Below are 24,445 nucleotides of genomic sequence, written 5' to 3' on the forward strand. Positions count from 1 at the left end.
TCAAATTTCATATAATTTGGTACGTACATCAACCAAAGCACACTTGTTTTTGTTTTGTTTTAATGGTTTTTAATCTGACACCATGTAAAAAGACTATAGTTGTAACCGGAGTATCGTTTTTCGATTAGGCAACCACAGCTTGATCACTGAAAATTGTTAAAATACAACTAATTAGACATTGAAAATGTTACCAGTGGTCGATATTATCTATAGACAGTATAGTACGGAAAGAGGTCGAAATCGTGATCAACGTTGGGGTGCCGATTTTTTGGGTGCGGACCCACAAATCAATTTCATATACAGCTACAAAAAAAATTTACCCACAGGTGATACAGTACTGTTCATGGTGTATGACATCACGAGTAAGTTATAGTAACTGTCAAACATTTACGTGTAAAAAAAAATTAAAAAACACGTTCCAGTGACAGCTCGTGCAGTCTCAGTGGGTCCAGATGTTCTTTTAGGCCTACAATTTCCATGTTGTCTGTGCATTTTTATTTAAAGAATTTTCGCTAGTACTATGACTAAAGATTTGACATGATTCATTTGCTAAACACTGTACTCTGGGCAACTCGTGTAATTTGACCATTGGTCATCATCTTTGAAAAACTTATTTAGCACACGGAGTGTGACGTAGTACATAGTAGTTTGAGCACAGGCTCTGTTGAAGACGATTATTCCGCCAATATTTATTTTGTACATGTATTTCTTTTTCTCGCCAAATAGAGTTCGTAATTTGTTATATCAGAAAAAAATTGATATATAACAAAAGTCTGTTAGTATAAATTGGATGTTTCCATTCATTGTCAGTACCGAAAATACCCGTCTGAAACAGACTAGACTAGCTTGTGCGGTATACTATTTTGTGATGGCGTATGGATATCTGTTAGTAAATGTAAAACGTCGTACTTGTAGGGATTTCCTCAAAACACAGGAAGTGACTGAACAAAATATCGATGAGAGAGCACGCTGAAACTGTCACGTCGTCGAGCAATTATTAACAGGTGTGTAGTGTGGATATTGCCAATGTACGACAGCCTTGTCATGGAGAAACTAATAGTGGTGTCCTTGATGCTAGTATCGTTGGCGTGTTGCCTGTCCCCGACGAATAACAGCGACGTGAACCGTTGTTTTTGCCAGGTGAGTTCAAAATGACGTAAATGAGCATTGAGCTTGACAATGCGTAAACAGGCACTCGAATCAATTTGTATAATTTTTAGATATATTTACTACCCTTTTTTTTAAAAAATATATACAAATTCATTCGAATGCCTAGTACTACGTGTATCACCATAAACATCTACTCGTGTTGGGTGCCGGTGCTGACCGGTTCGGTGACTAGGTCATGGGGTCAGATTCACGATTAGCAGCGTCACTGCGTTCATGCAAAAAGATCACTCTATCTAGTAATACTATATAGTCAGTAAAAGTCAGCCAAGATAGTGCATAACGTAACTTAAAAGTGAGTTTACAGGACCAGGTCTGAGGACGGATTGAATAGGTAAACACAATTTCAACTCTGAGTTCAGGGTGACGAATTTCGAGATCTGTATCCAAGCATGGATGTATTTAGTGGATGTACTAATTCACCCATGTCCAAGCAAACGACACGAGGGGTCTTTTGTGTCCTTATTCAGTACTTGTTACACCTGTATGCTTATATCAATATATCATTTCTAAGTTCTATATGAATATATGTTTGAACATATACATAATACTATTTATTATACTGTCATATGATGTGATGTTAATTTTTCTGGAACCAGATGTAATAATCGACCAAACTGATTCGGGTACTACAGAACTAACAAACTTTATTCAAGATCAACACTTACTCACATTAACATACATTAGCATTGACATCTTCAAAGCGAGTGTAATATGGTATTCAATGACAGGTGTTCAATGACAGCTAATTACTACACCAGAGAGCAGTTTGTAAGTACCTCACATCACGAGTATAAAGTTGGCGTCAGATTCAGATTCAGCTAACGTCATATTGAGCGTCAGATTCAGCGTCAGATAGCGCCAGATCCGAAGACACCCGACGGACTCAATCAAACCTGAATTAATACCGTTGAGACGACAGGGGAAGATTGCGGCTCCACAAGCTTTTCATGGAAGTTGGGATGTCTCTGCTTTTACAATTTTTATTTGGGGAAAACACGTGAAATAGAGTTGAAATACTTGTCACCGAGACATTGATAGCCCCAAGTTCAGCCACTGTATGTTCGTTGGTTGATACATTTTGCCAATAATGTACATGGCATCAGTAAAGGTTGCAGAAAAAGTTAAGTTTACATACGTAATATGTTGCTATTTTTAAAAATTTAAATTCAAAATTTAAAAATTGTGCAAGCAGAGACATTCCTCCTTCCATCAAAAGGTTGTGAAGTGGAATCTTTCCCTGTAGTCTCAACAGTATTATTTCAGCTTTGATTGAGTCCGTCGGGTGTCTTCGGATCTGAGGTTATCTGACGCTGAATATGACGCTGAATATGACGCTACCTGAATCTGAATCTGAATCTGACGCCAACTTTATACTCGTCCTCACATCACCCATATACTGTCAGGGTATGTGTGTTTGTGCACGTACGCAGTTTCAACAGTTGGTACTGCCTGTACTTAAACAAGGACGTCATACAAAATATTTCATAAGTGATGCTTGATACAGGAATGAATCACATGAATACAGTATGTTGTTGGGCAATCTGATTACAATCTGATGTGGTGAAAGTGGCTAGATGTCTTTATTTACCTCTATTTCCATCATTTTGTGTTGTTTGTTTTGTTCCAGGTGATTGCCACCTTCCCACATCTGACCCAGGCTGTGTAATAGAAAATCTTGTATGAATCTCGCACTTTTGAGTGGCCAATTAGGATGAACATTACGTTGGCAACCCCAGGCATCTGCGCACACTGGAGAAATTGAACTATCAAACATACACACAAACGATGACATTGATGACACGCTATATTCATCAGTGGCAGTGATGTCTCTCCAAACGATTTTGAGAGAGAAGCATGCTGATTTGTTGAAGATACCTTTCAAGATTCTTGAGATTCAAACAAGATTTACTATTACACAGAGTCAGATGTGGGAAGGCAGCGATAACCCGGAACACAACAAATGACACAAAACGATGGAAATAGAGGTACTAAATAAACACATCTAGCCGCTTTCACTACATCAGATTTCAATCAGATTGGTTGTTGGGCTAATTTTCTATCCCAGGTCAGTGTCTCAACACTTCCAACTTGTATCAAGCCAACATTTTCATGAATACAGTCCCCAAAACACACAACTACTTTCAAATATACAGTGACAGATTTCTTTCCAGTGTAGTCATAATACCGTAGTCCAACATTAGGAGATAAAAAATCTGTAATACTCTCTAAAGTGGCAGTTTCAAAGGGGCTCTATGAGTTCTGTAAGCATACATGTGTTACACAGTCAAAGTCATCTAGCATAATGAGCGTCATCTTAATCTGACCCCTATTTATATGCAGAGTAGGCCTTTAAAGGGTGGGGGCTACAGGCAAAGGTATAGATGTACAGACAGAAATTTTCACACAAAAAAACATTTGGTGAATCTGATTGTGTACTCCAAAACAGTTAACCAGACTGGCTACCATCAATGGCTCTGTGCCTAAATTTGGTGTCATGGTGAGAGATTACTAGTTTTGTAGGATAATTTCACCCATACCTTTGTTCTCAATTCTGTGATAAACCAATGCTCATTTTTGCTTTGGAAGGTGTGTCAGTGTGTTTATGATGCAGTAACTGTCAACTACTTCAAAGTTAATTTTGGTGTCAGAGGCAGCCATGTTTGAAAAACCGTCTTCATGGATAGCATATTAATTAAAAATGGAGCTTCGTGATTGGTCAGTTTGTTGCTGGGTAATGACAGCTTGTGGCATTTTTGGGCATACAAAAAGGTCCTAATCAGATTAGGACTAAAATCTAGGTATGAAAATCAGTTGTTTTACAGAACTAAAAAGATAGTTCCAAACAAAGAATGGCTTCATGTAATCCTGTATTGTGCTGGATTGACATATAGCCCTTGAAACACATTACATTTGCAAACCATCAAAGAAAAAAATGTATTGGATGAGACAAAAAGATATAGCATTTGGAATCTTTTGATTAGTCAAGATGTATTTTGGCATCTTTTATGGTTATCATCACAATTTCAAAATGAAAGTGTAGGTACTTGTACTGTCAATCTCCAGAAGTCAGTATTGCATTTTTTGTGTCTGTTAAGGAGTCTAACCTATCTAACTGTAACCCCTTAGCTTGATTACAATTGTATTACTTTATATTGTTTGTTGTACAAGCAAAGCCGTAGTCTACACAATCAAATCAGCCATATGTGTAAAAAAAAAAATTCCATTACGTGGTCCGACCTGACCATATTTAATAGCAAAAATGAATCTGACCATATGTAATAGCAAAAATGAATCTAGATTTGCTAAAAGAGAGATTTATACAAATTACAGTATGTAACATGTACATATCTTTACAGAATAAAACAGCGAAGCAGATAATGCGAAGTGACTTACAAATCAATCATTGTGGTGACACATGGTAACCACCACGACATTACTAGTTATCTGAAATGTATAATTTAGAAACATACACAATTATAACCATGGTTTGTGTATGTATAATATAGTGGAGGGTATGATTTAAACGCGTGCTGACTAATATTATTATGTCGTATTCCTGTAAAATACTTCAAATAAATTTTAACTGTAAGAGGTGTGGAATTTGCTCAAAACTCCTTTCAACATACCCCTTATGTATGTAAATGTAATCCTCCTGATTTCCGTTATCTTGCGGATTTGTCATGAGATGAAATGAAATCATTTTAGCAAATCTGGCATACAAAATGTATCATGATTGTATTCTACATGTATCTATGTCATGGACATTCTTTTAATTTATGACTGTGTCATGTTTGTCAAATTGTGTATACCAATACATGCAGTGGACAGTACATTTACAATGGAAGTTCCCTAAAGAAGGCCTGTATGTCACTTCTGTCTAACTTCAGATCTATGCCAGTTCTGAACTTAGAAGTGGAAGTGAATGAAACATCCCAAGTTTTTATTAAACAGAGTGAGTTCACAAGGTATCCTATCCCAGTTACTGGTATTTTAACAAGTGTCCACATACTGTATTTGATGCTGTAGTTGTTCAGTGTACACAAAGCTACCCAAGGGACGATCGCGCAATGTCGCACAAGCTCAAAAAATGAACATTGTTTGTATAGGTCTAAACCCCCCCCCCCCCCCTTCATTTTCGCTCTTCTAACCAAATTTCGACAGAAAGGTAAAGTTACTCTCACTCCATCAATGATAGGAGTTTTTGTATTTACTACTGAGATGTTGATAAGTTGATAAAAATTTACTTCTAATGTGAGATATGGTGCTGGGTTTTTGGTAGTATTTTAATATGTTTACAATCATGTTTTTACATTACATCGATCGCAGTGGTGTGACCACTACAGCTTTCATAGTTTAAAACATCATATATGAACGTTTGATGTGACATGTCGCAGTCATACTTGTAAACGTTTATGGGGGGGGGGGGGGGGGGGGGGGTTAGACCTATACGAGCAATGTTCATTTGTTGAGCTTGTGCGACATTGCACGATCGTCCCTTGGGTAGCTTTGTGTACACTGAACAACTACAGCATCAAATACAGTATGTGGACACTTGTTAAAATACCATTGATTAAAGATTCACTCTCATTTACTGTAACAGCTGTGACACACTGTACAAAGACTTTATATATTCACTCTTTGTATGTACATGTACTAGTATTCCCAGAAGACCTTGAATCGTACTACATGCAAACCGCTGAAAAAAAAAGAATCTAACATATTTTTTACGTTTTGAAGAAAGAAAATATTAATGTATGTTTTCTTCCTTCAATGGGGATCAGTTCTCTTTACAGTATTCACCAGTTCCATTCTGTAAAAGTAAGAAAAATTAATATACATTTTTTTTAATATGAGGAAAGTGTTTCAAAATATTTGACAACATCTGTTGGATTATTTTGGAATTACAGTTGCAAAACAAATTGATGGATAAAGAGATAACACGAATAAAGAGTGATGTCTGCTATTATTGTTAACTTACAACACACATACATTGTGTAATTTTACAATAAACATAATTTATGTAAATTCTGACTACATGACATTTGCGTGATTGGCATTTCGTTAAACCCCTCGGGATTACAACTGTTTGGATATAAGTATAAAGTCTGTTTGCACAAACATGGAGAAACGTTACAAAAATATAAAACAAGAAATACGTTTTGACTTGTTTTTTTACCTATACCAGATGTACAGTTTTGGACTTTGGTTTTGTAGATTATGAAATACCCGATAACAAATTAGATTTTCATGGAATAAAATATGGATTTTTATCTTTGTATCGATGTTAAACATTAGTAATGTCGAGTACAGTTATTGGAGTTTTTATATTGTATAAAGGGACAGGAATAAAATCAATTGTTACAGTGTAAATAAAATGGTCGTTGTAAAAAAAAAAAATTGCTTCTGACGATGTAGTGATGAAGAAATGTGGTACATTTTGTTAGATTCCATATTGGATATATTTTGATTGATGACACTGTCATAATTGCCATAGTTATGGTAAAGGTAGTCACAAAATTTTACGACTGTTGATATAGTATCTGTGAAATAGATTTCACATGTCAGCATATGTTGTTGTTTTTTTGTGTTTTTATGACTGAGTAATCCAAACATATGTATGGACAGTAATTTCTCTTTATCTTCTCATACTGTGTAAAAGCCACAAGCTTTCTTTTTTTTGTTATGTTCATCCTTTTTTGTAGTGGTAGACAAAGATTATATAGGGAATGTGTGCTGACCATACACAAATAAATGGTTGTCTTTTAAATTTCTGACTAATTTCGTGAATGGTAAAATTTTCTGTGTCAGACACCACCTGAAAGTAGTCAACACAAGATTGACAAGGCCATAATAGTGTGTATTCAAATATGAATAGACAGGAGATGTGTTATTGTACTTGTTCTGTAAATTATTTAGAATAGCTCAGCTTGATGGGTAATTACCAAATGGTGGGGCATCACTAACTGTAAAATGTGAACAGTCTATCAACCTGTTGAGTCAATTAAATTATGTTAATGATCATTGCTAGTACACGTGTAAATTGCTGGTCGGCTGAATTGGCTTCAAGTCATCTCACTCCCATGACAGCTTTTTTTAAACCTCTGTCAATAAAATAAGTGTACTACTGAATGACAAGCAGCATATACATGTTTCACCGATGTTCTTACATATACGCACAGTTACTGTGAAAAGAGATATGAAAGTAGTCTTCATGTACATATGTATATGGCTTGGTTTCATGCTTGATAAAGTGCATCTGTCATTCACACCGCATGTAAGTTACAAGTACATTTCAAGTCAGTCTGTCTGTCTGTGAGTTACATGGTTGATGTAGATTCACAATGTGTTGACCCCTTGACAGCAGCATATAGTCAAATCTTTCCATGTCTACAGTATTTTCTTAAAATGATAGAGTGACAGATTCCGAGCTACATTTGTAATACATGTACTTTCCTAGTAGTACATGTATCACTCTGTCAGTGTATGTCAATTCAAATGTTGTTATGCTTTGATGGTAATAATTTCCATATTTTGTATTCAAGAGAAAGTTATTTTGGGATGCTTTGAAAATTGTATAGTGGACGTACATTTGTTGTAACACAGTTCATACACAAGCTGTTTGAGCATGTATCCCTTTTAATAGAGCTTAATAATAATGTAAAGACAAAAATGTATATAAAACGATATTTGTTGACTTCTCTATATAATATAACATATCATTCTGGACATACCATACCGTTGGAGATGCACGTAATGAAGAGAAATATTCTAATATGACAATTTTTATTAGTTATAAAAAATTGTTCCAATCGTTTGTACTTAGTGTAATTTGCACGACTCCATATTGAATGTTATAAATATCTTATTAAAACTGCATATAAAATTGCATCTACATCCAACTTCTATCAATTTTATGAATTATTAAAAACTGTTCTAGTGCATTTGTGTTTTCTGAAATTTACGTGTAATGTACTACTGTTTACCTTCTTTGAACGTTGTGAAAAATATCTTTTTAAAGCTAACATAATTATTAGAAGTTAATTATTAAATAATCTGAAACAGCTTTTTGGGGAATTTTTAGTTTTATTGATTCGCCAACATAAAATAAAGAACTATGCATTTTCTATTAAGGACATACATATCAAAATAAGCTTTTTAGCCTTGACAAATGTCATGGTTAATTGCAGAAATTAATTATGTAAATTATGGCTACTTTGTGCGTGATGAAATCGTTGGCAAATCAACATCTATTGTTAATCCCAGATTAAAGAATGTATTACATGTGTTGTTTCAACTGAAGCTTCCATGATGGTACCAGTCAGTTCTTTAGTAGATGTCAAAAGTCAAGTCACAGTTGACCTGACTGTGTATGAAATTGACCTCTTTGTTAATTTGTTTTTCTATCCACAGTTACATGGAGAAGTAGATGATTGTACATGCAAGGTGGATACGGTAGATTACTTCAACAATGTCAAATTACTACCAACATTAGCCAGTTTACTGGAAAGAAATTACTTCCGTTTTCATAAGGTACGTAAAAGTGTGTGAAGTTGGCTTTTACAAAGGCATATTGAGAAAGAGGGGTTTGTAGATCTATGTATTACAAGCCACAAAAATTAAACATTACAAGTGAGTTGTTATTTAGTTTTAAAAAAAAATTGTAGATCAAATATAAATTATCCCTGTAAAAGTCAAGTTCTTGTAACAGATAATGTAAAGGATAGTGGATGTGGCAGAATTGGGGTTTTAATGAATTATTTTATTACAGGTACGTTTGTTCATGTATTGTATAGAGAGAGACATTTTAAAATATGACTTGAATATTACATACATGTATGTTTTGTGTCTTCCTTTATATTCAAATAATGTTATACTATTTTGGCTATCTGCAAAAGTTTATATTGGGTTATCCATTATTGAATTTAAAAAAAGTTGTGCTCAGACATGAAATATTACTAATTATGAGTGACAATTAGACAGTAATTGATGAAGCTATGTGTACGAGTACACATAAATGCTATAATTACTAGAGACACTTGTTGGATTTTGAACCTTGATAGTATGTACATGAATATTTAGGTAAAGTATCATTAAAATATGTGTTTAAAAAATATATATCTGTGTTTTTGCCTTTGTAGGTGAATTTACACCGTGAGTGTCCATTTTGGCCAGATGACAGTAGATGTGCTATGAGGGATTGCTCAATTCATCACTGTACACCAGTAAGTATTATTTGGGCATATCCTAAAACATGGGCTCAGGATGGGCATGGCTGCTAACTGGGCTCTTTTGCTAGGCCATTGGGATGGGCTGCCGATCTGGGCCATTGGCATGGGCTGATGGTTTGGGATCTTGGGATGGGCTGATGGTTTGGGCTCTTGGGCTGGGCCGTTGGACCTGGCCATTGGGATGAGCTGCTGATTTGGGCCATTGGGATGGGCTGCTAGTTTTGGCTCTTGGGCTGGGCTATTGGGACAAGCTGCTGACCTGGGCCTTTGGCTGTGCCATTGAACTAAGCCATTGGGATGGGCTCATGTCAACATAGGATGGGATTACAAACCTCTTAATTTAACTTTCCATTAGCTATGATACTACAGAAACAAGATGAGTTTAGAGAGTGATTTGACAGCATCGGTGATGTTATGTTTCCCGACAATTTTTGTTAAAGCGAAATACAGACACTGATACTGTGATAACATGGATACATACATGTATAAAATAACATACTTTATCCCAAAGTGAAAGAAATAAACATCATTGCCATCATATCCAAAGTCAGATTAGACAAGATAAAACATCATCATTTTATATGTGAGTGTGCCATGCCATTTGTTTATTTTGTGAATACATCATGCTGCTAAATGTTTTCGCTACACTTATCTCATTTCCTTTGTGACATTTATATATACTGATTGATTACACAGCCAGAGTAGCAATCAAAACCGCATGATGTCTGTTTCTCTGTAAATCAGTCATGATGACCATGATGACATCATTTGTTAGGGCACTTAAAACAGCTATGCAGGTATCCCCACATACTGTTTATCTAAGAATGATTGCAGTGGAATAGCTTATCACTGCTGGAAATCTCTTGTTTTGCTGGGAGCAAATTATCCACTGCAATTCATTCCAACTTTAGGTTCTCAAAGTGTGTGGGTAGTGGAAGTAAAACAATGCCTCCATTTTGAAGGAAACTTTAGGATACGTAACTTAATTAAAGGGTATTATGTTTCAATCCCAGGTCCTCGCAGTCGTGTTTTCACACCTAGATATTAATCATATTCTGAAGTTCGTCTTTAACCAATTAGGCAAGTTGACTAGGTGAATCCATAATGTGGTCAGAAGAAAAAAAGGGGGGAAAAGATTCAAACACAAGAATTCCATTCCTGAGTTTCAGTGTTTGTAATTTTAAGCATCGTGTCCCCATTTATTGACCACAGTAGGGTGACAGATGTGAGCAACATGACATTTTACTACAGTAAAAATTGATCCACTTTTTCATGTATTTTTATTGACCAGCTACATGTAGAGTTTAATTTTAGTAAGTTGGAGATTGCACTGGTATGGTCCATGTGGAAAAAAACCATATGATGACGTGTAATATGCAGTTGTTTTCATTCAGAAGAATGAATGCTGGTATACATGTATATACATATGTAGATGTACATGGGTATTGTGGTATATTGAAAGTAATGCTAGTCCGATGTTATACACTTACAAATGCTACATGCATACTGCATTATGAATTCCAAACAATTTGCCATCTCTAATAAAGTTTTGGAATTTGTTTTGACTGTGAGTGGAGATTTTCATTTGTAACTATGAACTAAGAGTTTCTGAACATTCATTCCAGCAATTTCTATACTGCTAACTGACTTCTACAAAATGTTTTTTAAAAAGAAATTGTGAAAATTGTAGATTTCTGACAACACAGGATATTTGTTCACATTCTACGATAGGTTGTTGCACCAAGCAAAACTTGGTTATTAGTCCTCATTATTTGTCTGTGTTCAGCCAAGGAAAGTATGAGTGACTTACAGGACCTTGTCACTGCAAGTCACGAGATGAAAATAGCAACAAAACCCTTTAGATTACACACGTTTTCTAGTTGAATGAAGAAAACTCTTAGTATTTGGTCATACCACCACAAGCAATATTTATGAAAAATTGGGAAAATTAATGGTGGTTTTGAACATTTTAATTCATATTTTGAGCACAGCAGAACACCAATGACACAGACATGTCATGTGTGTTGTCATGACATAGCCATGCTTTGTTGTGATGTAGACTGACCAGGGTATAAATTCCCAACTTTTTTCTTCAACTTGTGCAGGATATTATCAAATCACAATTACATACAGAGTGTATACACTTTTTCATCAAATTTGTTCTGAGCCATTGATATTTTTATGTTCAGTACAATCGCTATACAAATTGTTACATTTTCCTCATTCACATGAAAGCACCCAACAATCATGTGACACTAATACTGTACATGTTTGCATTCATCGATGATCAATACTAACCATGTACAAAACATTCTCTTTTTTTGTTGAAATCAAATAGTGGTGGAAGTATGTACCATAATATTCTATCCAGACTTTTTTTATCTGTTCAAAAATCAATATGTGCAAAATACAAGTAAATTGAAAATAGCTGTTTCCAGCAAAATTAAATCACTGTAACATATTCCCTAGTATAGAAATATGGGGGGGGGGGGGGGGCAGAATTGATGGCATTCACATTCCATAGCTTTAGTAACAGGTATGAGCAGTAATCCTACAATTCCGCAGTTCTTTTATTTTGTTGATAGTTTCAGGCTATTTCTCAGTTAGCCGTCAGTGTGACTTAGTGCAATAAGAAATAACCATTCATGTGATGTAGATATATGTAAATCATAATATGTAAATATTTGTCACAAACATACATGTAAAGATCGTGAAAACATGTTCAGAAATGAAAATTCATTGTATGTAATCTATGCATTATTTTCAGTTTTCTATGTTATGCTGTCGAAGCTGCCATGTTTTATTCTTTCTTTGGTATAATTGTATACTTTCTCGTGTATGTATGACATGTTGAGATTTATTTGAAATATGCTTATTAATACATTCATTTCAATGTCTACTCCTTACCTGACACAAACAGGATAATACCAAGGTAAAAATATGCCATGCCAAGATTAATATCAGCCATCAATCTGTTTGTTACCATGGTTACAGGCATGATTAGCGCAGGATAAAAGAGATAACCAAAATGTGACATTGCTTAGTTGTTAATGTGTGATGCTGATATTTGCACGTAATTTGCAGTATAATGTCCCTCCTAAAGTGAAGAAGACGCATTGGGAATCAACATGTCTTGTTGCGTTCGATAGCATACAGTTCATTCCATTATCCTACTGCATGGGGGAATCCATTCTCAGCTGGTGATTTTTTTTATTTGAAATGGAACAAACACATACTAGATAAACAAATTAACCAAATGCAATAAAAAATATATATTTTAATTATAAATGCAAATATTGAAAAAAAAAATGGTAAAAAGGGGAAGTAGTTGTAATAGATTCCTCTTCATTTATGGATTATATATTTTTTTTAAAAGACTTCATAGAGGAAGCTTTCAAACATCTGTGAGATTGATAAAAACGTATTCTAGTATCTTTAGACTTTATCAGAGGGGAGACAGGGTCCCATACTGTTGATAAAAGCTACATGTATACCACACAAAGTTAATATTGTGAAACCGTGGTGAACCTACCTCAGAGTTTAAAGCGTTAATTGGCCTTGGCATGGTTTGATATCAAAAGTAGACGGGTGTATGCATAGACACTATATACCGGTATATAGAGATTTAAAAAAATTGACCCCCCCCCCCCCTACAAAAATGCTGCAGTCTATAGACTATCTATAGATGTACATGAAGTAGTGCTGACACTGAGAACTGCATGGGGGAAGGAGATTAATGCATTGTAGAGTTAGGAGACAAAGTAGTTGAGATTGATTCTGTAGCTTTATATAGTACATGATTTACAGATAAAGAGTGTAACCATATGGATCGACTCATTAAACTGTTTTTGCTTCTATTTGATGTTTTGTAGGATGATTTACCACAAGGTCTGAAAGCAGAAAATAAGGTATGTGATCGATCTCACCATGTGTTGTGGAAATGTATTCCACTATTAGGTGTCAAATTGTCTCTGATTTGAAAAGTGCTTTTCACATATTGTTGATTTAATAGTAGATTGAACACTTAAAACTTGGTTGGATAGGGTGCATGTGTGTGTGTCTGTCTGTCTGTCTGTCCGTACATCTGTCTGTCAGTCATAGTCTGTCCGTCAGTCTAACAGCTAGTTGGTTGTATGGGGGTGAGGTTGGGCATAGCAGTGTCTGTGTGTGTATCTGCTATTCTGTTTTTAAACATTTCAGAGATTTCATCGATTTTGTTGTGGTATGTCTATTTTTCAGTACAGTGAATCAGCACAGCAAACTGACGGAGATGAATCATGTGCAGAAATATCTGAAGAAGAGAAAGAACTGAGTGCCCTGGACACGAGTCTTAGCGAAGAGAGCAAGGCAGCTTTCAAAACATGGAAAGTACATGATGATGCTAAAAATAATTTCTGTGTTATCGATGGTAAGAATAACGCTCTGAAATCTTGGCTAACATGTTGCCTAGGTTACCTGCAAAGTAGAAACCTTTGTGTGATATCTTGATTGCCCTTCCCTTTCCACATACTTTAAGCAATATTGCCATCCCCCAGTGTATTTGCTAAGGTTGGGGAACCCTCAGAAGGGGAATTTGGTAAAACTGGAATAGTTTCCAACTTACATTATATATGTACCATAATATTGGTGGGGAACCCCAATAAAATTACAGGGGAACTCAGATAGATTTTACTAGCATTCTTGCCCATAACAAAAACATTGATCCCACAGAATATGTGAAAATCACAAAGATGTACTATAAAACAAAGTGTATATGCTACAAATCATGTTTACAGTCTTTGTATGTTATCATTCTGTGTACATGTTACATTCTGTGACAGATTTTGTAAAAGTAATTCAACACATTGTGTAAAATACTAGCTATGTGTAGAATATGTTCTTCCATCATTTAGTTCTCAACGTGTGAAACTGGAATGAGGTTATGAAAGTAGTTGGAATATGGATACCCAATATGACACTGGTAATGCAGCCTTCGGTTTACTAAAAGATAGATGCGAACTAAATCTATTGTTCTTCAATGTGGTAGATTACACAAATGGGTGATAGTGGTTCCTCTGTTGTGCAATTCTAATCACCCTGTGATCGACATAGTGTAAACATTCAACATGTATTTGACATTATTTAAGGCTTGTGCTAAGTGTTTCATTATGGATATATTTTTCCCTAAACACCATATCTTGTTATCTGAAATAGAATATTACTACCTAGGTGCATCATAGAAATTGTAACAATCGTTTAATTGCTTTTCAACACCATGACTTCCACTCCATTCACTATACAGACATTACCGTAAATATATCAGAATAAATAGACATTTTTGCTCTATTTTGACCCTCGAGTATGAGGTAAAATGCTGTTACACATTCGAATTAGTAGGACTTCTTTCCTAGTCTGTGACGATAAAAGTAGATTGATGAAATCACTAAAATTACAATACCTTTGTTTGTATTCAGATGAATTCTCCGTGGATATGGAGTATGTAGATTTATTACTCAATCCAGAACGTTATACCGGATACAAAGGTTTCTCACCTCGTAGAGTATGGAACAGTATTTACCAGGAAAATTGCTTTAAGTAAGTAAATTCTGTAACCTCAAGTCTCAATAATTTGCATGCAGACAAGTATATTTCCTTATGTGTCATTTTATGAAACATGTACTGCAGAAATGAAACGCTTCAAATATTTGCTATTATTTTTTTCAAGAAAACTTTGTCACATTCTCGCTTCAAATCAAGAAGAAAGTTGAAAATGCCATATTTTTTAATAAAGAACAAAACTATCTCAAAACGTATCCAAATTATCTTTCATAATGGTCACCAAACACTTTGTTAACACGATGGGAAAATAACAGATTGATGATTTTTTTTTTTTTTTGATTTTTTTTTTGGAAACAAACAACTTCTTTCATGTTTTCAAAAGACAAGCAATAAACTTTCATCTAATTGATTTGAGTTTCCTTGATTATGAAATAAATTGGACTTTTAATTAATTTTCGTTGGAATTCATTTGCAGATTTATGTGTTTAAATTTAGCACTACATTTCTTTTAGATAATTCAATATTGTTTGTGAATTGTAAATATTTGTAATTCTAAAAACACCTTTTTTTAAAAAAAAATTTAAAAATTACCGATACATGGTAAGATATTCTAAAGACAACCAGCTGTTATAATTGCCACCTAACTCACTTGATAATTGTTGTCATGGCTCGATGGATTTTATAGTAAGGCTGTCTCAGATCTCCAGACTTGCCGTATCATTTAAAGACTGGTTTGAGTTTTTCTTTCTCCTGTTGTTCTGATTAATAGGCCTGATACAGAAGCACAACAATATGAAACTTTACTGACAAACAAAGCTGTTAAAGGTAAGAAACTTGTCCTATTTACGGTGTATTGTGTAAATTTATTGGGGAATACAGTACTATGATGTATTATAGCTATAAAACTAAGTGGTCTTTCTTAGCAATCATACTTGCCCTGTTTGGCAAAGGTTAAAAACAGTGATATATCTGTTTATTTTTGAAACTTGGACATTTTTACATTTTGAAATCTTTGCAATCGATCAATCAAATTTCTATAGCACTGATTTCCAGAGCAATGTTCTTTTCAGTAGCGCTGAATGGCTAAAGCACACCATACGCTTTGGTGAAGACATTAATCTTCAGTTTTGCAATAGTATCTCAGCACAATAGTTGTAAACATTGCATTTTTTTATAATCAGTGTGATACGTAAAATGGAATTATGACTAATGATAAAAAAATTCTGAACTCTGTTTTTCAGCATATCGAGGAAGGAAGGTGGGGGTCTGGTTGTTGTAACAATTTGCAATGTGGCTTTGATTTAATCTGCACTCTTGACAGATTTGTTTTGAAGCCAAGAACTCATAAAGTTAGAAAGTCAACCTATAGCCAAAAAAACCCAAAGAATTGTTTCTGGTTAGGACAGTTTGTCCAAAATGGTGCCACAATGCGAATTTTATTTTTTTTTAACTCTCAACAAACCTGTCACTCAGTCTACTATTTATGGCAGTTACTGTTCTTTTTAGTTAGTACTTTAGAGCAAGTGTGTATGTTGGGCAGATGTCATTTGCTTGTTCATGATTGTCCCTGCAGTTGTCTCCACTGAAGTAGGGAGGGTTATTTTTGTGATTCCCCATGGATCGGCAGACTGCATGGGCTGGACAACACACACAAAAAAAGACTGACGCAAGGGTATTTAAGTGATGCGTGTGATGTGTGACCAGAAACAATTCTTTCTTTTTTTTGGCCTATTAGTAATACAACCATAATTTATCAATTTATCAATACCTGTCAAACTCAAGATGTTGCTGTGAAAATAATCAGAAGTTATGTGGAGCACTCCATATATTCATTGGCCACTTTTCAGGTACCCAAGCTTGGGTTATGTAAACTTGCATCATGTGTGTCAAACATATGGTCAGACAAGAAACGGTCAATGAAATGATTAAAAACAAACTTTATGGGTTGTTAAACTAAAACAATTGAAAAAACCAAAGGCAGAACTGTTGAAAAGTTCAATCAGTGAAGAATATTACCAACATTTGCCATGAAACATTGAGAAAGAATGATTCATTTTTTCAAAGTACTCTACAGTACTGAACGATTCTGGCCCACACTTCTAGCTGGTATATAGCACCCCTAGTGGCCAAACTTATAAAATCTTTCATCTTTTCAATACTGCACTATGACATTCAGTTTACCGTATACAGCATTCATTCAGTCACTGAGTACATGCCATTCTGTAGTCACAGGTATAGCCATACAATTTATGCCATCAAATTGATTTCAAGTTCATTAATAAAACCTCACCCTTAAAACACATACTGTTACCAGCATACACATACATTGTACATGTGACATACCCTCAGCAGCTGTACTTTACAAAGTAGTGCATTCATGTGTATCCCCCTTTTACCATACAATCCATTCCTTGCATAACCAATCCATGCATTGACATTGCTTGTGTGTTTTCTCCTTTCCTTTGCCCTCCTTCAGGTTCCGAATACTTGAAAGGTGTGGTAGGACCATCTTGATCTTGCTTTGTGTGCCAGTATATGGTAGTGTTTGCATGATGGCTACTAACTGAATTGTGTGCATGTTGTCTGCATCGTGAAAAACTAACACGTGCTTGTTAAAGTCTGTCATAATGTTATCACGATAATACTTCTTATATTTTGTCTCATCATGCAGTCTATATAGACTACGGTAGTAGTTGTCTGCACATATATTGAATTGCTCTGCATTCTCTATAGATTCTCCCTTTCTGCCAAACAGAGTTTGTCACCTACCCTAAGTAGTGAGGATTAAAAGAAAATGTCATCAGAATACGCCATCCTCAAAACAGAAGGAGAATTGGTAGTATATTGGGAAATGAAATGCAGTGTTCTCCCCAGAGAATAACAAGAATCATGTGAAATTTACATAACAAATGATATGAGCTTATTTAGTTCTTGAGAAAGTATATGATAGAACTCACTACTCTCTAAGGCTGGGGGGGGGGGGGTGTTGAAACAAGATGTAAAAAAAAGTCTATCACAGCAGAGGCTATGCAGAGATTCTGCTGAGACCGTTGTCTATTTGAATGCTAAGCTTGTCCACTTGTGACGGATGTATAAAGGCTAGCAACTAACATTGACTGTTGATTCACTAACTTGTAGCCTGAACGATCCAGGTGTTCCTTTCGCTTATATAATGTGTGGGGTAGTGAGTGGGTACATAAGCGGACCAACGACTGGATCTTTCAGACTAGATTCACCTGATATATGTGTGTACTCCTTACTGGTGGCAAAGATGAGTAATATACCATAAAAATGATTCCACTCACATAGATATATCTGTTTTATATCACTTAATTAGTGTTTGGTCAAAGTTGTATCTGTCCCTTATATTTACACTTAGGCACTGTAGATGGTAAAGATAACACATTGACTGTATACATTGTGTATATGTGTGTGTGTGCATGTGATGTACTCAATTTACCGTAGCACTAATATCATTAGTTGCATAATAACACCAGTTCTGCAATTGTCCACATGTAAGGCCAATAGATGTGAATTGACCATCGTGGTAATACGCCATATTCCGATTACCAAAGTTCTTGCCATTTCATACGTAAGGATCCCCCAGATTTGGCAAAGTGAGGGCTAAAATTTTGTCATGGTCACTGATCGATTGTATGGCAATGCATGCAGCCATGAACAAAGTGTGTGTAAAAGAACTATGTGTTCTTGAAAAAGAGCACTACTGTGCCAGTAGTGGTTAGGCATGTCTTGTTTATACTGGTAGATGATAGTGAAAACAACACGGAAATGAGTGGTGGTCAGTATTATGCCATCTGTCTTTATAATGCTATGATACTCAACTCTGCTCACCTTCACTTCTGGCACAAAATAACTTAGGACTCCTAGTAGCCAAACCATGAAATCTTTTATCTCTCTGATAAGCGGAATATGGCATATTGTGCCTAGAGTGACATGTGGGGGATCCTCCTTATTATTAGTTATTGTAACTGGGTTCTCAGTAATACGGAGTATGCACAACAATGAACCGTTCATTTTATCATGTATAGAAAGTCCCTTGAATTACAAAATCCAACAGACTGATACTAGTCATTATGTTGGGAATATGAAGATAACTCAAACATGATCAGAAGGACTTGTGTGTGGACAAATACAGTACATATTGTAGTAAAAAAATACTTGATGTATGCTAACAATCAGTTACCAATGTTTTATACAGTGTCTTGGTTCACAGAAGACCAGTGTTTAAAATTGTTGCTTTTCTTTGACTTTGATCTGAGGATGACTCACGACGTCTGTTTTGACTTTATTTCATGTCATACGTTTCTCTAGGTCTTTGTTTAGAAAAACGAGCATTTTACAGGCTTATATCAGGTCTCCATGCCAGTATCAACATTCACCTTTCTGCTAATTATTTACTAACTGGTAAGTTGTTGTATTTATTGCTGTATAAAAACAAATTTATACTGTTAAGCAAATTGTCACCCTTATACACAGAGTATGGGAAACATAATCGGCCATTTTCCTATTATAATCATAAAGTTAGGAACATTTTCAATTTAAAATTGTGCATGACTAACCGAGCAAATATCATTTATATGAATTTCATACACATTGCAGATAAACTGACTGATCACAAAAGCCATTTTTGAATTTGAGGCATAGATATAGCCTTTTGAGCCACCCACTACCTAAATATTTGTCAGTGCTATTTAAAAAAACATAGAATATCAATGTCTGTTGCTTATTCCAGTTTTTACATGCAATTTGATTTCCATGCACTTGACAATCATAATGTTGATGAAAAATGCCTCCATTTACAGTAACTTTTGTATGTGGTAAATAGACGTCATTTCAAATTGTATGTTTGTGTACAATTTCAGATGCATGGGGTGGTACTAAGTGGGGATTCAATATAGAAGAATTCCAGTCACGATTTGATCCCAAGCAGACGTCTGGAGAAGGTCCACAGTGGCTCAGAAATCTTTACTTTGCATACTTAGTGGAATTACGTGCAATTACCAAGGCAGCTCCTTATCTTGAAAATGAAAATTTCTACACAGGTGAGAAAGTATACCATTGAGCTTGGACACACAGACAGAAACACATATTTCACACACACAGAGATACACAAACGTGGTGGCTGTCATTTCACACACTCAGATACACAAACGTGGTGGCTGTCATTCAATTCTGAACTGCCATCATGTGACAAACATAGAGTTTGCATGTGACCAACATGATATCACATCATGCTCAGTATGTTTTATGCAAACAAAAAATGACCATTATACAATATTTCACCATTATTGAGCAACAGCATGCAAGCAATCTACATAGTGTCTTCAATTATTTTTAGGTGATAAAAATGAAGATGAGAAAGTGAAGACACTAATGCATGATTTACTAGAAACTATGAAGGAATTTCCATCACACTATAATGAAAGTGCAATGTTTCAAGGAGATCCCAACCAAGCATTGCAACTCAAGGTAAGTAACAACATAACCCTTCTTTTGATTCTATGGTAAAGGACTTCACATTTGGTAGCTTCCTACTGAGATCAGAACCCGAAACAAAACTAGTCACAGTGTAGTGTTTGATGAGTTGCCATATATTCTGACTATCTGATATCACTCTGGTAATGAAGCCTTCGGTTTCAGTGTAAGATAAACACAAACTAAAACTATTGTCGCAACATGTTGATACAACAGTGATGAGCTATTGAATGGGTGTTGGTTTAATTATAATCTCAGTAGGAAGGCATCGCAGAGTTTTATTAACAGAGTTCCATGAAGTTGCAGTCTACTGTTTTAGGACTTCCAATGTTTACACTATCTTGATCACAGGGTGATTAGAATGGCACGGCACGACAGAGGAACCGCTATCACCCACTTGTGTAATCAACCACATTGAAGAACAATACATTTAGTTTGCACCTATCTTAGTAAATGGAAGGCTTCATTACCAGTCATATTCTAGCCAGGACAACATTTTTTTTAAACACCTCAGTTCTAAACCATGACCAAATTTTGTTGTCTAAAAGGTTTAGACTTTATGATGTAGCTGTTTTCGTATAAATTAATGTTGTTCCTTTTATGTTCTCAATTTTTCCTCATGGTTACTTTCATTCCAGGAGGAGTTCCGTTCCCATTTCAGGAATATTTCCCTCATCATGGACTGTGTAGGATGCGACAAGTGCAAACTTTGGGGCAAGTTACAAGTAAGTCATTTGGTGGCATTTTTTCACTGGTTGCACTTACCACTCTGATTATGTCACATTACTTAATAATGCTCAAGTTTTTAGTAATGTTTTTTGTTGAGTTGTGTCTGGCTGAGTTACAGGAGATGGCAAATTACTCCAGATAGTTTTGTGTCTGAATATCATTGTTTGACAAATGAAAAAAGTTAAATGTTGATTAATCTTAGTGATGTAAGACTTCTTGTGACGGAAATGAAATTAGTAATAACAGAATTCAGTATTTCAGATGGAACAGCCCTTATTCCTTAGACCTAATTCAGTTCTGTGACGTGTAGTTAGCTTATGACTTGACGTGTGGTTTGCCATGTTTCATGCCATCTAACATATGAGTGTCCTAAAGAGCGCCCTCACAGGTAGAAGCAAGTTGAGTGACAATATTTTAATCATTATATTTCACACAGACTCAAGGCATGGGCACAGCATTGAAGATACTCTTTTCTGATGAAGATTACTTTATGGATAAACAAAAATTCCGCCTCCAAAGAACAGAAATTGTTTCCCTTTTGAATGCGTTTGGCAGGTAAGTATCAAGGGATGGTGGAATAATGTCTTGCAGTTCATTATATTTTGACATGGTAACCATCTCGATGGTTACAATGTCTCCTATTTGTCATGACAATGTGTTAGGTTCTTGATAATGACAAAAATATATTTAATCAGCTTGGTCGGTCAAATGAATTACAAAGGTTATAAACACACAAGCAGTCAATTTCGTTTTTTACTTTTGATATGTTTTGGTCAATGATCCTCATCAGAATGATGCATTCGTATACTTACAGCAGACAACTAACATCTGTAGCATCAGCTTTACCAGAACAGTCCTGTTACTACAATCATAACATCAACTAGGACTCTGTTTCTATTGTTGATAATTCAACCCACATGGCTTTCCTAGAAAGATCAGGGAGGCTATCAAAATCAGACTCTACAATTCCCCCCCCCCCCCCATTCAGCAGAGACGGGGTCATCGAACTACCACTCATCTATAATTGACTGATCATACTGCCACCTCATGTTCAGTTGTAACTATGAAATTTGTCATTCTGGTGGGGATCGTCAAGCATGCAAGACATCGAAAGCCTAATGCTATCTACTGAATTTAAACCCTCATAATTATCATGATGTCTTGGAAAGTCCTATTTCATTGCCTAATCCAATATTTCATACCTATTCTAAACTCATCATTTTTTTTTTTTTTTTTTTGTGGCAGATTATCAAATAGCATCAAACGTCTTGAGGAAATGCGAAAGCTGATGACACTCAGATAGTGACAATGAAAAGAAACCTGAACAATTTAGATCTCGGACCAACGCCAAGTCTTATCATTTGGATTGACGTGTTACCATGGCAACAGGACCCCGTGTACTACAAGCGTGATTTCTTCTACCTGATTGCTGTGAAGCAGAAATCAAGAAATATTTACAAATGTTAGTTTATGAGTAATAGTCGACATTCTGTCAGGTTGATGGCATACATAAATGTATGCTATGTCATGTATCGCTACAAAGTTTGATAGATCTGCCATTTTTTTGTCGGAAATTCATTTCTGCCTTCTTTCAACTGGGTGTGAAGTCCAAGTGTTGAACACAATACTGATGGGGGAAACATTGTCAATGCATTTGTTACCAAATAGAAATATAGAGATTTAAATGAAGTTTTGAGTACACGGCTAGTACAAATGCATTTCATTGTTTAACTTGCTGTAAAGATTTACTGATGAACAAGCTTTATGATAATCCTGGTTGACTTTTGGGGTGGGGGTGGGGGGTGGGGGAGACTGGATAATTATAGAGATGGCAGTTTCAAGAATGCACACTTTGTGTACTTTTAATGAAAGGGAAACATCCAACCCACAAGTTGATAGTTAACAGTACAAACTTAGTAGTATATGTAAAAAAAAAAAAACAGAAGAAAAGAAAATTTGACAGTCAATGATTGAATTACAAATGCAACAAGAAAAACTTCATCTGTTGCTATAGTTACCAGAGTTAGATGTTGTTATTATATGATGATATGATGTAATTACAATTTGCTATACATCATTAAAGTGCAATTACACTATTTATTAATTTTGACACAAGTAAACATTTCAAACTATAACCAAAAATGAGTGCAAATATAACATGGTAACAGCAACATTCCATACCATTTTTATTCAATGGAGGCAAAGCTGCAATGTCATTCATTGTTCCTAGTTCTCAGTGTTTTAACCATAGAATTGATTTATACCTGATCACACCAGTCGAGTTGACATGTACAAATAACAAATCAGTTTGAATTTTATACAGAATTTTATGCAGAGGTCAAACTCGTGTTACTTGTGAGTTGTTGGTTCTGTTTCAGGTTTGACACAAGTCATATGGACTTAAACCAAAATATTGCCTAGTGACTAGAACCAAGAATAATTTTTACCCAGGCAGCTTTATTTCAAATCATATACCAGTCATTTTTGTGAATGTTTCGGTGTCATTAATTGATAAACATAAAATTTAAAAAGACAACAAGAAAGAGTACAGGAATAAAGTTAAATCACAACATTAAGGTAAAATATGTACAGGTTGTGTACTCCACTTTTCGGAGTGGTATGTTAAAGTGGCAAACATGCTGAGTTTATAAAGTTTTTACTTGCAAGCATATATTATATTCTCGTATAATGTTAATGTCAATGTATGCCTTTGTACGGGGGGGGGGGGGTGTAAACATTACATGCTTGCTGATTGCTTGGGTTCTTTGAATGTTTACATCATTAGATATACTAGTGTAATATGCCAAATACGGTATATGCTGCCGGAGTTTGTTTTCTGTTTTCAGTACAAATCAGTCCTTGATTCAGTCCTTGATTAACCATATGCTGCATTATAATGCAAGAAATGAACACATCTCACGTTTGTAGTGTGATGCAGAGAGACATAAACATTGGCTCTTTGTGTAACAGCATGGGTGAAGTTTATATAGCTTTATAGTGCAATGGTTTCTTATATTGTAAAACTCAGAGTCTTTTGTTGACCACTAATTCACATGTATTGAAAGTGTGAACACTTCTATAAAGGAAAACTGCTCTGTAACAATCATTCATTCATTTATTGATGTGGTTGTGGTGCAATGTTTAGATGCAATGTGGACAATTTGACCAGACACTCTGATTGCAGCTATTTATCCAATCTGACATGGGGGTTGGGGGGGTGGGGGTTGATGATAGAGATCTAGAGATCTAGAGAAGTGGCAACAATATTAGAAATTAGCTTTTGG

The 24,445-nt window shown here is 35.3% G+C and overlaps 1 protein-coding gene across 1 annotated transcript; it reads left to right on the plus strand.

Annotated features, from left to right (window-relative positions):
• The first annotated feature begins 942 nt into the window (after positions 1-942).
• On the plus strand, positions 943-24,117 carry LOC144453556 (ERO1-like protein alpha). The gene is made up of 14 exons (XM_078144874.1): positions 943-1,140; positions 8,581-8,700; positions 9,309-9,392; positions 13,271-13,306; positions 13,638-13,806; positions 14,852-14,972; positions 15,706-15,761; positions 17,413-17,430; positions 19,269-19,361; positions 19,820-19,999; positions 20,296-20,426; positions 21,071-21,157; positions 21,598-21,716; positions 22,407-24,117. The coding sequence occupies exons 1-14, from the start codon at positions 1,027-1,029 to the stop codon at positions 22,462-22,464; spliced, it is 1,386 nt and encodes a 461-aa protein (XP_078001000.1). The 5' UTR covers positions 943-1,026; the 3' UTR covers positions 22,465-24,117.
• Positions 24,118-24,445: the final 328 nt, after the last annotated feature.

This window comes from Glandiceps talaboti, chromosome 2 (genome assembly GCF_964340395.1).
Source record: "Glandiceps talaboti chromosome 2, keGlaTala1.1, whole genome shotgun sequence".
NCBI classification, from domain to species: Eukaryota; Metazoa; Hemichordata; class Enteropneusta; family Spengelidae; genus Glandiceps; species Glandiceps talaboti.

Coding starts and splice junctions, on each gene's coding strand:
- LOC144453556 (XM_078144874.1), top strand. CDS start 1,027: ATGTACGACAGCCTTGTCATGGAGAAACTAATAGTGGTGTCCTTGATG. Junction 13,307..13,637: donor GTCTGAAAGCAGAAAATAAG/GTATGTGATCGA, acceptor TCTATTTTTCAG/TACAGTGAATCAGCACAGCA. Junction 19,362..19,819: donor TGCTAATTATTTACTAACTG/GTAAGTTGTTGT, acceptor GTACAATTTCAG/ATGCATGGGGTGGTACTAAG.